Source organism: Coloeus monedula (assembly GCF_965178545.1).
Source record: "Coloeus monedula genome assembly, chromosome: 19".
Classification (NCBI taxonomy): domain Eukaryota; kingdom Metazoa; phylum Chordata; class Aves; order Passeriformes; family Corvidae; genus Coloeus; species Coloeus monedula.
Window position 1 is genome coordinate 8,771,097 of NC_138799.1, and position 12,319 is coordinate 8,783,415.

The 12,319-nt window shown below is 46.8% G+C and overlaps 1 protein-coding gene across 1 annotated transcript; it reads right to left on the reverse strand.

Moving 5' to 3' along the window:
- Window positions 1–2,454: 2,454 nt before the first annotated feature.
- KPNA2 (karyopherin subunit alpha 2) lies at window positions 2,455–7,492 on the reverse strand (the record flags this gene model as incomplete). The annotated part of the gene is made up of 10 exons (XM_082293818.1): window positions 2,455–2,547; window positions 2,651–2,800; window positions 2,909–3,091; window positions 3,171–3,404; window positions 4,035–4,298; window positions 4,383–4,477; window positions 5,627–5,895; window positions 6,686–6,774; window positions 7,183–7,320; window positions 7,418–7,492. The coding sequence occupies 10 exons, from the start codon at window positions 7,490–7,492 to the stop codon at window positions 2,455–2,457; spliced, it is 1,590 nt and encodes a 529-aa protein (XP_082149944.1).
- Between the last annotated feature and the right edge of the window lie 4,827 nt (window positions 7,493–12,319).

Below are 12,319 nucleotides of genomic sequence, written 5' to 3' on the forward strand. Positions count from 1 at the left end.
GTGCTCTTGGCAGAGCGCCAAGGCACACAGCCATTACCTCTTTATTTTATGTGTCTGTTATTGTCTTTATATTAAACCCTTTAAATTCTCACAGGAGAGTGAACCTCATTTTTCACACAGAAAATCATGATTTTTCCTAAATGATGGTTTTAGGTCAAGGGTATAGAGGATTGCCAACAAAGCAAAGGACACAGGAGGCTTCACTACAGGCACATAAATGCCCTGTGTGGTTGCTTTTTCCCCCAGAAGAGTGAAGACTCCAGTATTACAAGGAAAGTGTGGCAATACCAGACTCTGGTCCCAGGGCAGCTATTCTCACTTTGCCACTGCCCCCAGCTACTTCCAGAGGTCCTGGGTGCCACCTGCAGCCTCACCCTTCAGTACAGGAGCAGGCAGGGCTGGGAACAGACCACAGATCCAGTTCAGCCTCTTTAGAGACACCTAAAATAAGGCTTAGTACATGCTGCAGCTTTTTTGGAGTTAAAGAAAAACAGCTAAAGTGGTACAGGCCAAAGTATGAAGGTCATAGTTAATCATTTGAGGGCAGTGTGATTTTTGCAAGCTCGTCTCCTTTGTGACAGGTAAAATCTGCAAAGCCTGCTGCTACATCAGTGACAGTAATGTAACACCAAGACCACAGTCTGAGCTGGATGCAGGAACTCACGTAGTTTCAATAGCCCAGGCAGGACTATCATTATAGCAGTGACTCACAGGGATTGCTCTGCACAAAAGAGTATTGTTACTAACAAGATGTATAGGAGTGTAGCTGCAGACAAATTATCTGCTGCCCTTTGTAACATCACAACCAGCAATACCCAAGACCCAGAGAAGTACCATGGATGAAATGTCATGACCAGCCTCCAGTCATTGGCCAGCAAGTGTGGGACAGGGAACAGCAGACCTACCCCACACTAATGAAAGTAAGAGGGACATCATCTACATTAGCAATAACCCAATTAAAGAAAGCTTTGTTAGCAGCACACAAGAGTGAATTCTTCATGAAGCACACCTGATCTTCCATGGATTGACAAAGAGTTACACCCAAATCCACTTTTCTATGCATCTGCACTTCAAAACAAACTTAGAAGCACACAAAAGGTTACTAATGCAGGAGACAAAACCAGATTCTTCTATCAGGTTCACCTAGCAGAATAAGAGGGGTTTTTTTGTTTTGTATTTGTTTAGTTTTTTATTCCACTCCATCCATAAAGGTAGAAGCAAAGCCAATGTGAAGTCTGGGAGAATTGCCTACATATCAGAATTTTTCCCCCTAATCTTTTATTTTAAAAGTGACATGCTGTGGTCCAATTTAGTCATGTTTGTGAAACATCTAGCTTTGAACTCTGACCTCTCCTGCACCATCATTGGAGCTAGAGACACTCCATGAGCTGAGACAATAGTTATCCCAGCACATTTGACTCCTGGGAGGTTCAAGTTAAATAGCTCAATCCAAGTTTTTCCAAAAAGCTGGAAAACAGAACTACAGTTCTTCATCTCCACTCAGTACTCTTTCCCCTCCGAACCCCACCCTGCACAACCCCCTTGAGAGACAAAATGGGTTCCTGTATGTAATGACTTTAGAAAGAAAGGGACAGTTGATTCCAAGACAAGGCCTTCATTTTTGCTCTCTAGAGCAGGCAACTGCTTCAAAGCATTTCCTATGCTCTATCCTACAGCTACCTGAACATGGATAGAACTGGTCAACTGCTGTACTTACCTCTCCTCCAAACTATTACTTACAGTTAAGTAGCACTGCTAATCTTTAGTTATTTTTCCAAGAGGCTGAAGCTAGTTTAGCTCAGTTGTGCACCTTGTAAGATGAACCAGATTTCTATAGGAAGTATCTGAAGACAAGCAGCAGTTCCTTGGTTCTGTAATAGAAGGCTGCTGTATGCGGAAACCAGAGCTCGGGGTGACCAAGTTGTTTTAAATCCACCATCTTCAGCATTGAATCTCTCATGGTTTAGACCTGCATTCATGCCATTATCTACTTTTGACTAAGTTTACTTCCCGCAGCAGGCAGCTTTTAAGAGAGTAAGTGACACAGTTCAATGTGATATAATGGTAACACTTTATTGAACTTCAAGTAAGTCTTCTTTAAAAGCCTGTTCAGTGTCTTTATTACTGCAACAGGTCATGTAGAAGGTAAAAGGTTATGGGGAGGCCTGCAGAGCAGTGGCTCAATGCTTTGTGAAAGGCCTGAATTGCTCATATGCATTCTTTCCCCTGACAAGGACAGACACACGAAGTATTTACAAGTATATCTCAAAGAATGAGGTTTACACTTAGAAATTCACAGATATATATAGTTTGAACTGTTCAAGTACATTTCAGTTGGACAAAGTGCTACAGGACACAGAAAAACCAGTAAAGACAAGAGGAACTAGTAAGACAAAGAGGTGGCAGTCATTTGTGTGCTAAACCACTTGTAGGTGGTTGCAGTATATGCAATATCTAGAAGTTGAAAGAATTTGGGGTATTGTCCTGGATTTGGAAAGTGTAGCTGTTAGCAGTAGAACCTGGTACAACACTTTGGTCTTCCTCCTCCTACAAGGAAAGAAAAGAACGTTGAAATAGCAGTAGCATTTTAATCTAGCAGTCAGTGCTGAAATAGAAAATAAAAGTGGAAAAGACCCCTGAAGCCACTTACTTCTGCTGAGAAATATTTCTCAATGATGGTGGATGAGGCTCTGTACACTTCTTCATTTTCATGTGACTGGAGAGCTTCAATTCTGTCTAGACCCCCACACTCCTCAATTATGAGGCAAAGCTTTTCAGTCTCATTAATCTTCTCAGCAGCCTGCAAGAGAAAAGTGTGGAATAACCTCAGGAAGGATATATAGCAGCAACTACTGGAGAACCATTAGCAACAATGTGGACAATAATCAAGCATACTGCATCCACATACCAAAAAGATGTTGGAAACTGCATCCAGGATAACAAGCACAGTTTTGCTGTCTTTCGTTGAGAGAAGATTCAGTAGGGGTTCAAGAACACCAGCCTGAACAAGATACACAATCTGGTCAATTGTTCCACCACTTGTGTAGTTTGTCACAGCCCACACAGCTTCCTTCTGAGATTTGAAATCCCCCTGCAAAGGTAAAAGCAGAGTGTTTGAACACAGAGGTAATAGGAAAAGGCTCAACAGAGTAAATATAGGCTTTGTTTACCTTCCTCAGAATACCAATGAGATAAGGCACAAGACCATGGTCTACAACTCGCTGGATCTGATCTTGACGCCCAGCAGTGATGTTGGACATTGTCCAGGCTGCTTCTTTCTGAATGTTGTTTTTATTATGAGAAAGGAGACTTGGAAAGACAGCCAGTGCTCCTGAGTCAATAACAATCTGTGTCTGCTCATCAGTACCAGTGACAATATTTCCTATGGCTCTTAATGAGGGAGTCTGAAACAAAGATGAATAGGATATTTAGGAAAATTGTTCAAAACCAGATTAGATTATAGCAAACACAGCCATACTTGATGGCCAGCCACTCTAACCTTTCCAATTAACAGCATGATCTGCTATGTACAATGGGTTTTGGGCTAATCATCAGCATTCCACAGGCAGGCACCAACATCTGCATGCAAAGACTGCACACCTTCCAAGGCCAGTCTGCAAACAACCACCCACAACAGAGCTTAGAGAAACTACCTGCTAAATACTAATGCAGTTTTGTTATACTCTAATTATAGTGTGCACAGACAACACTTGTAAACACTGTCCTTAGAATCTGGATCTGCAACAGCAATTTAAAGTTAAGCTTTACTGAATGCTGACTATTGTGCTAGCCTGTGAGGTAAATCCAATGATTATATAAAGCAGCTTGATAGTCATCACCAGCAGCAGTCTGTCTTGTGCGGGGCAGCACCCAGGCAGAAGAGAAACTGAAGTCTCCCTCCACAAAAATTAGAACAGGCACCTGACTTATGTATGAAAAGAACCACTCAGTTACATGGACACTACTCTCCGTTAACTGCAGTTCTAGCCATGAGTCAAATCAAGCAACAGTAGCCTGCATGTCCAATAACTTACCATTATTGGCAGCTCACTACATCCCAGGAGTCTCACAAGTTGTGGCACCAATCCAGTTTTCACAACAACTTCTATCCTATCATTGGAACCATCTGTGAGGTAGGAAATTGCCCAGCACGTGTCTGCCAACACCTCAGGGTCATCATGGTGTAGGAGCCGGACAAGAGTTGGAAGGATCTGCTGGATGGCTTCTATGGGAGGTGCAGGATTCTTATTGCGACATAGGTTTGAGAGGGTCCATGTAACATTGCGCAAATATCCAGACTGCCACAGTTGAAATAAATGGTTAGCAATAGTTTATCTAGGTTTTACTCAGTAATTGTAACTTGAATCGCTCTGCACACTTACAGCCAGGGAAGAGAGGTCAGGAACAGCAAGGAGACTTAGCAGTGGCTCAATTGCACCATATTTAATAACGAGGTCTCTGTAGGCAGAACCATCACCTGGAAAAAAACAAGAAAAAAAGCCAGGTGAAGATCAGAAAAAGAGGGACATGTGTACACAGAACCAGTGTGTGTTAGAGGATTAATTCTTCTACTCCTTAAGAATGGCTAGATAAAATAAGAAGAAACAAGAGGACAAAAAGACTACTGCCATGGTTAAGTCACATGACAAGCACGTTCAATCAAGCCATTGAGCTTAACCTTTTGCATTGGAAGAAGAGGTAATGCAGAGTATGTTTTCTATACAGTTTTTCCTAAGAGTTCATAACCATGCAGAGTCTTGTGTGTTTCTTTGAAGACAATTTTAAGTCCTACACTAGAACAGAGCTTTCCCCACCATATGGGACTTGAAATGCATTATAATCATCAGCTGCATGATTGGATGCTACAGAATAATGCCGATAGAATGTCAGAGTTTGACTGAGAATTCTATTGCAATGTATAGCAAATACCCTATAATTAAGTTTAAAATTCTAAGGACAAACTTTAAGAAAACCCCACTCAAACAAGGCTTTTTTAAAAAAGATAATTTTCTCTGTGTGAAGATTCACTGTTTTCTAAGGCACAGTCATTGGAAATTCTAATACAGCAGGTACAATATTTAACTATATTATTTATATTGGCCATTTTTTAATAACTGGATCCAACACAGGCAGATCAAGTAATCCTGAAAGAAGCATGAAAAACTGCAGTATATCAATACTTTCCCACCAGCAAGCAACTGTTTCAAAGCAAGGGATATTGGCCATCACATACACAATTATTTGAGTCACTGCTTCCTGCCTTCCCCTTCTTACTTAAAATACAGAGCAGAGCTCATTGCTGAGTCACAAAAACACTGAGATGCCTGAAAAAGGTTTGTGGTGTAGCATGATTAGAGATCCATCAAACCTGAGCTGAAATCTGGAAGCAGTACCCACAATACAACCCACAGACTGTGCCAGACAGTGCATGAGCTTTCTCATACCAGGTCTGAAGACAGAGTTGCCTGCAGCATGCTCTGCAATGCTGGCCATGTCATGACTGGAAAGCCATTAGGGCAGAGCTCCCAAGCAGCTCAGCACAGAGCATGGCACAGCAGAAGTGATGTCCTCCCACCTCAGATAAGGGCACAGGTCTGAATTTGAGCTGTGCAGCACATGGACATACCTGCAATATTCCCTAAGGCCCACACAGCCTGCTCACTGATGTGGATGTGTGGAGAGGCCAGCAGGGAAATGAAGGCTGGAATTGCCCCACCATCCACCACTGCCCTGGTTTGCTCTGACGTGCCAGAGGCGATGTTGGTGAGCGCCCAGGCAGATTCAAACTGGATGGGGCTGCAGTCTGCTCTGCCCAGGAACAAGACAAACTTCGGGATCAAGCCAGCCCGAATTATGTTGTCTATTGGGGGTTGCTTCTCTCTTGAGAGGAGTTTCCTAAGGAGGAAGGCAAACAGGAAGCATTATTTTTGCCTGCAGACATCTGAACAACAAATTAAAGTCTTAAAAGCACCACATAAAAAACATTTAGCATTGTCTTAACATTCAGAGAAGGCAATACAACAACACAACATGAAGGAGAAATGCAGACAAGCTGAACACTGTCTTCCTAGGCCTCTGTTAACATTGGGTTTGGCATGTCTTCACTATGTGAGAGGTTCTGTTCAGACTCTGAAGTAAAATAGATCTACAAGAGTCATAAAACATCTGAATTGCTAGAGGCCTCTCAGCAGAGAGGTTAATGACTGCCAGGAGCAGCACTGCAGCAATATGCAAGCTTGCTAAAGGATATTTTAGATTTGGAAGGAGAAACAAGCTTAGCAAACTTCAAACCCCAGTCACCTTACTGTTCACATTATTCTAAGGTGGATCACCACACTCCCATACATATCAGAGCCAAGTGTTAACACAGTTTAAAAGGTACCTTTGCTATAACAAAGGATTTACTATAATTACTCCTTTAAATCTAAGGTGACTACTGCTTAATTTGCACCACTAGAGCAAATTACTTCTTCTTCAGGCACTTTAAATATTCAAAAGCAACATGGTCTCAATAAAATTATGCCTAAGTTATGGGTACCTCAACGTTGTATAGAAGACTAGGTGTTTGTTGAAATACTGCCTGGTAAGAAAGACATAAGCAGCCACTTAGGCTCATAAGTAAATTTTCTCACCTTGCCTAGTTAGTGGCTTGCACAGCTGAGCTGGTTTCCTCTGAACTGCTTACCTGGCAGCTTGAGTAGCCTGCAGCTGAAGCTCCATATTATTACTATTAACTCCTTTGACTATTTCTTCAACTGACCAGTGTGCCAAAACCTGTATAAGAAAAAGTTACATGAATGCTTCACTGGAGAGTCATGCGTATTCCTGACCACAGAGGGCTCTTACACAATACCATGAATAGGCCCCAATTTACAGCCACTTCCCTTAATACCACCACGACATATTTCAAAACCTCACCAGCTTCAGCTTTATCAACAATTATCTGAACTGCTGAAACCTTTCTTAACCAAGTACTTCATACCAGTTTTGCTAGGCTTAAAATGTAGCTTCAGCCAGTTGTGTTTAAGAGTGTTGTCCGTTAGGGGTGATAGTACAGGCCTGAGCTGCTAATGCACATGTAGTAGTGCTGTCCCACCCTCAAGAAGGGATTCATGCTGGCCTGGCTGCAGGAGCTTAGACTGTAAGACCCTCCAAGCGTGTCTGTTCCAAGTGCCCACTTACCTGGTTGCCTCTGTTTTCCTGAAGGGGAGAAGTAGCATCGTCTGGTAAAGTGCTCACATTTCTTCTTTTAAGCATCTGGTCATCTTTCTTAGCTTTTCTCAGCTCCACATTGACTTCAATGCGCCGCCTTCTCATTTCCTGGACAATAAACATTCAGAGTAAGTTCTTGGCTTTTGAAACTTAGGTTTAAAGAGACAATGGCTGGCTAAAGTACTAATTGCACCAGAGTACTCACTGTGCTGTCCTTTCCTTTGTTCTTGAATCTGTTCAGTCGAGCTGATGGTATATTGGCATTTTCATTAGTAGACATCTTGCTTGTTAGATTTTTGAGCGGGACAGATAAAAACAAGCCTGAAAACAGAGCAAAGAAACAGCAAGTTTACTCCACAAAAGTTAAGTTTTGAAAATTGGATCAATACTCAAGAATGAGAGGCACTTGCTTGTATTAATATTGTAACAACATCAGACTTGATCCACAGCTGTCTCTTTAAACAGCCAGATGTTACAAGCTCCAGCATCAACACAAAAGCAGAAGACTCAGACGATTTTAAGACACTTTAAACCAAACACTATTAGTTATTATTTTTAGGAGCAAGATAGAGTTTCCTCCCCACAGACAACAGACACACACTGTTAAGTACTATTTTCACTGTAACGTACCTGTACTGCGCAGGATCCCACCCCGACCTTTCTAGACGAGAACAGCGAGCTCTCGCACTGGGAAGCTCGCCCCGAGGTCGTTTGCCGTGCCGGTGCACCCAGCAGCACATAACAACGGCTACACGGGTAACGAGGCAAACGACCGCACCTCAGCCATCCCCAGCGTAACCGACATAATAAAAACTGGCTTCGCTTCGGCCACAGCCCCACCGGAGCAACAGCCTGCCGGGGGATACACCAACCCTGTCAGCCCCAGTGTAGACAGCGGAGACTTGAGAGCCTCCGGAAAGAGGCCCCAGCAGGGACGGCCGGCGGAGCACGGCCCTTTCTAAGGGCAGCGCAGGGCCCGCGTCCCCGCCGCCCCATACCCGACTCCTCTCGATCCCAACCCCGCACCTCGGCCGGGGACACTGCCAATCGCTCCGCTGCTGCCGCACGCTGCCACTGCCCACAGGCGCCCCACGCGGCATTTAAATTTCCCGCGGCCGCGCCCTGCCATTGGCCAGTTCGAGCCAAAGCAGCCTTCTGATTGGCCGGTTTGAAAGCAGCCCGGTTCGCGATGACGGCGAACGCCCTCCCGGAAGAGCCGGCCGGACGTGACGTCTGCACACGCCCCGGTACTACAGCTCCCGGCGTGCTCCGCGCGAGAAATGTCGGCAAGCCTCTGTGGGGCGGAGCGGGGCACGCCGGGAGTTGTAGTGCGGGGGGCTGGGCTCGGCGAGATCGGGGAACTGGAGGGGTAGAGCGGGGTGGGGGATTTGTATCCCTGGAGGGGTCTCGTTCTGAGCGGTTTTGGGCAGAAACACCCATTCCCTCACGCAGAGTGCAGATTCTGCCTCAGTAACCAGCAGGGCACCACAGGCTTCTCCTGGGACAAGGGCATGTAGTGACAGGACGAGGGGGAATGGCTTGAAACCGAAAGAGAGTGGGTTTAGATGGGATATGAGGAAGGAATTCTTTCCTGTGAGGGTGGTGAGGCCCTGGCACAGGTTCCTAGAGAAGCTGTGGCTGCCCCATCCCTGAAAGTATCAAAGGCCAGGTTGGATGGGGCTCCAAGCAACCTGGGATAATGGAAGGTATCTCTGCCCATGGCAGGGGGTGGAACTGGATGAGCGTTAAGGTCCCTTCCAACCCAAACCATTTTGTGATTCCATCATTCCATGGCTCCATGACTCACTTAATGTCTCCTAGAAATGTGGCGCACAGAAATGTAAAGAAAAGGGGATATGAGATTGTAGTTGAAAGCAGTTCTACAGCTATCAGCGCAGATGAAAACCAAATCATACAGAGTAACAAAAGAAAAGGATTCCTGCCCCTGTGGCATGGCCTGAAAAGGCATGGGATTGTTTCCAATGGGTTTGGCCTGCTCATGAGGGATGGAATGCAAAAGAACACTGATCTTCCAGGAGATATAATTCAAACTATAAAACTGTAGGGAAAACATGACTCTGACAGCGACTCTGACAGCAACTCTAACATTCCAAGACACCTATAAGGTACAACTCAGAGAAGCATCAGGGATGCACATCCATACATATGTGTGCTAAGCCATCACATTAAACCACTTATACTGATCTGTAGGTGCACATAGGTGTCCAGGATGTTTGCTGAGGAGGGGGAATTACCAGTGACATCTCATACAGCTGGTTTTGGGCCTTGCAGTGCTGAGCTTTGTAAAAAAAAAAAAAAAAACACAAAAACAAGAGCAGAGGAGAAAGCACATTACTAACAAATGGAGATATTTGACAAGACTAGTTTGACAGAAAAAAAAAAGGCAGTTCAAAAGCAGAAATGGAGGTAAAACACCTGCTCTCCTGAAGGATTGGAGGGTTGGCATGAAGAAATTCCATTGGGTATTGAATCGCTGGCAGTGCATGGTCTGGTGCAGTGAAATCCGGGTGCAAGGAGGGGTGTTGAGGGCAGGGAGAGGGCTGGCAGTGCCTGAGACCCCCGAGGGGGCTGCATGCGAGGTGCTGCAGGCGGTGTGGGCTGTGAGGGAGGTGACAGCTGCAAAGGCTCTTACCAGCACAGTGAAGCAAGAGAGAGGTGGAGAGAGAATGGGCAGTTGGGGCAGGACAGCAGCCAAGCAGGGGCTGAGGTTAGGGGGCAGCGAAGGGTGTGTGTGAGGCGGGGAAAAGGGCCGTGAGGTCTCACAGAGCCCTGAGGAGGGAAGGTCCCTGAGGGGAGAAGGCCGAGTGTGGAGCCGCCGGGGCTGGATGGAGTTACCGGCCACAGCACAGGAACCACAGCCGAGCCCGTGAGGGGAAGTTTAAAGACGCGGGACAAGAGGCCGGCGGTGGCCGGAGTTCCCCGGGACAGTGGGGCGGCCCCGACCAACTCCCCCCAAGCAGCCGCGCGCTCACGGCTCACTGTGACGCACTCGCGCCGAGGGCGGGAACACGCTCTGGGGCGCGGCGGGGCGGTGGGCACGGGCTGCGGGGTGGGGCCTGGGGACACCGCGGCCAATGGCGTGCGAGGAGGAAGGGGCGGAGCCTTCCCGCCGCTAGCAAGGAGACCATGACGGCCTCCGGTGGGCGGGGCCAGTGCCGGCCGGGCGGGCTTCTTATTACGCGGCTCGCGCAGTTTCTCTTGCGTGACCCAGTGGCCTAATGGATAAGGCATCAGCCTCCGGAGCTGGGGATTGTGGGTTCGAGTCCCATCTGGGTCGTGGTGCTTGCGTTTTGTGGCCCTGTCGCGGGTGGCTCCGCGGTGCCAACCCTGTCTGGGACCTGCGCGACTCTTTTGCCCGCCGACGCCCGGGCCTGGCCTCTGCCTCCGGGCCCCTTCCCCACTCTTGGCACTGCGTCCCGCCTGGGGCTGCCGCCCTCTCCGTGCTTCCCGCGGGTTTCCTGTCGGTGGCTCCAGCTCCCCTCCCGGAATCTCTGGGAGAGCCCCAGCCGGGGGAACTCCCGGGCCCGGACGTGGCCACGGTGCTGTCGGTCCCTCTTTTGCCCAGCCCCGCTGGGAAAGCTTTTCCATCTCAGCTGCTCGAGCATCTTGGGGCTGCTGGAATGCTGGGAATACTGCAAACACCACTGCTGTGCTCTTAATGGAGATTGCTCCTGTCCAGGTAAAGAGCCTGGGGAAACAGTGCAGACACAGCCGTACATGAATGAGGGTTGAATTACGCCACCAGCTAATTCAACAGAAAAATCCCTGGAATACAGGTCTGTGGGATGCTCACATGTGTGTGTATCCATCCATCCATCCATCCATCCATCCATCCATCCATCCATCCATCCATCCATCCATCCTCCTTCTCCTTCCTCCCTCCCTCCCTCCCTCCCCAGCACAAGCACTCACACTTCAGCTTCTCCTGCTTGCTGCAGGTACCTGCTGGTTGCAAAAGAAATGTAGGAGCCCTCCTCTCTCTCATCCTCAGTTTACATTCCTATTCCCATAATAGCTATCTTGGGATATTTCTGGAATTAAAATGTTCCAAACAACAGGAACACACCTTGAGGAAAACAAGGATTAATAAGTGCTGCAGTAGAAATGTAATTCCTTGAGTAATAGATGTGTTGAAATGTCATTTATTTTCCACACTAATTGGTGAATTTTCTGTATCTTCAGCCATCGCTGCTGGAGACAAAGCCCTGAGCTTTTAGGAATCCTATTGAAATGCTTAATTAAGGTAGGACAAAACAAACTGCTTAAACTAAGCAACACTGAATCCCATGCCACAGGTATTGTTGAGGGTTGGATTTTCTGTCAAGGGTGGGTTTCAGGAGCCTTTCAGTGCCTTTATGGAGTTTTTAAGTTGTTCATTGTCCCTTAAAGTCATGTGCAGCTTCCACAGCACCCGGCAGCAGCTGGTGAGTTAAACTATCACAATGGAAATCTTGTGTAGCAATAAGGTCACTTAGAAATAAGCCTTCTTAATTCAGTCATCCAAATCTGGGTTGGCTTGGTGTGTGAAAATTTGCAGAGTTCTTCATGTTGGCAAAGAGAGATTTAAAACTAAAGCTGTATGGGATCAGCAGAGCTTTCCCTTGGACTGGACAGTCACTACTGCATTTTTCGGTCTGAAAAGAATCACTGAAGCTGGTTCCTTAGCATAAAAGAGGAGATTAGCAGCTGTATCACTGGCGGTGGCCAGAAATCCCTAGATATGTTCCGTTGCCATGCACATCCTTTACAGACCCTGCATCCCAGGGGTTTGGTGTGTTCCAGCATGTTTCAATTCCTCTCCAGAATGCAGTTCTCCATAGCCAGGAAAACCAGACTTGTTCCCTATGATTTTTCTCTACAGAGTGCCATAGGAGGGCAAGACTCTCCCTAGAATAAAAATCTGCTGCCAAAACCATACATGGGTGTGTTATTCCCAGGACACAGGTGATGCAGCCAGGGGGTTGTGTCCCGATGGGAAGGAGCACATTCCTCCCAGGCAGGGCTGGTGGAGGCAGCAGCTTGGTCTTGCTCCAGTGGGCTGTCCAGTGAATGATTCCCGTTTCCCCTCAAGCTGCCTCTCATTAGC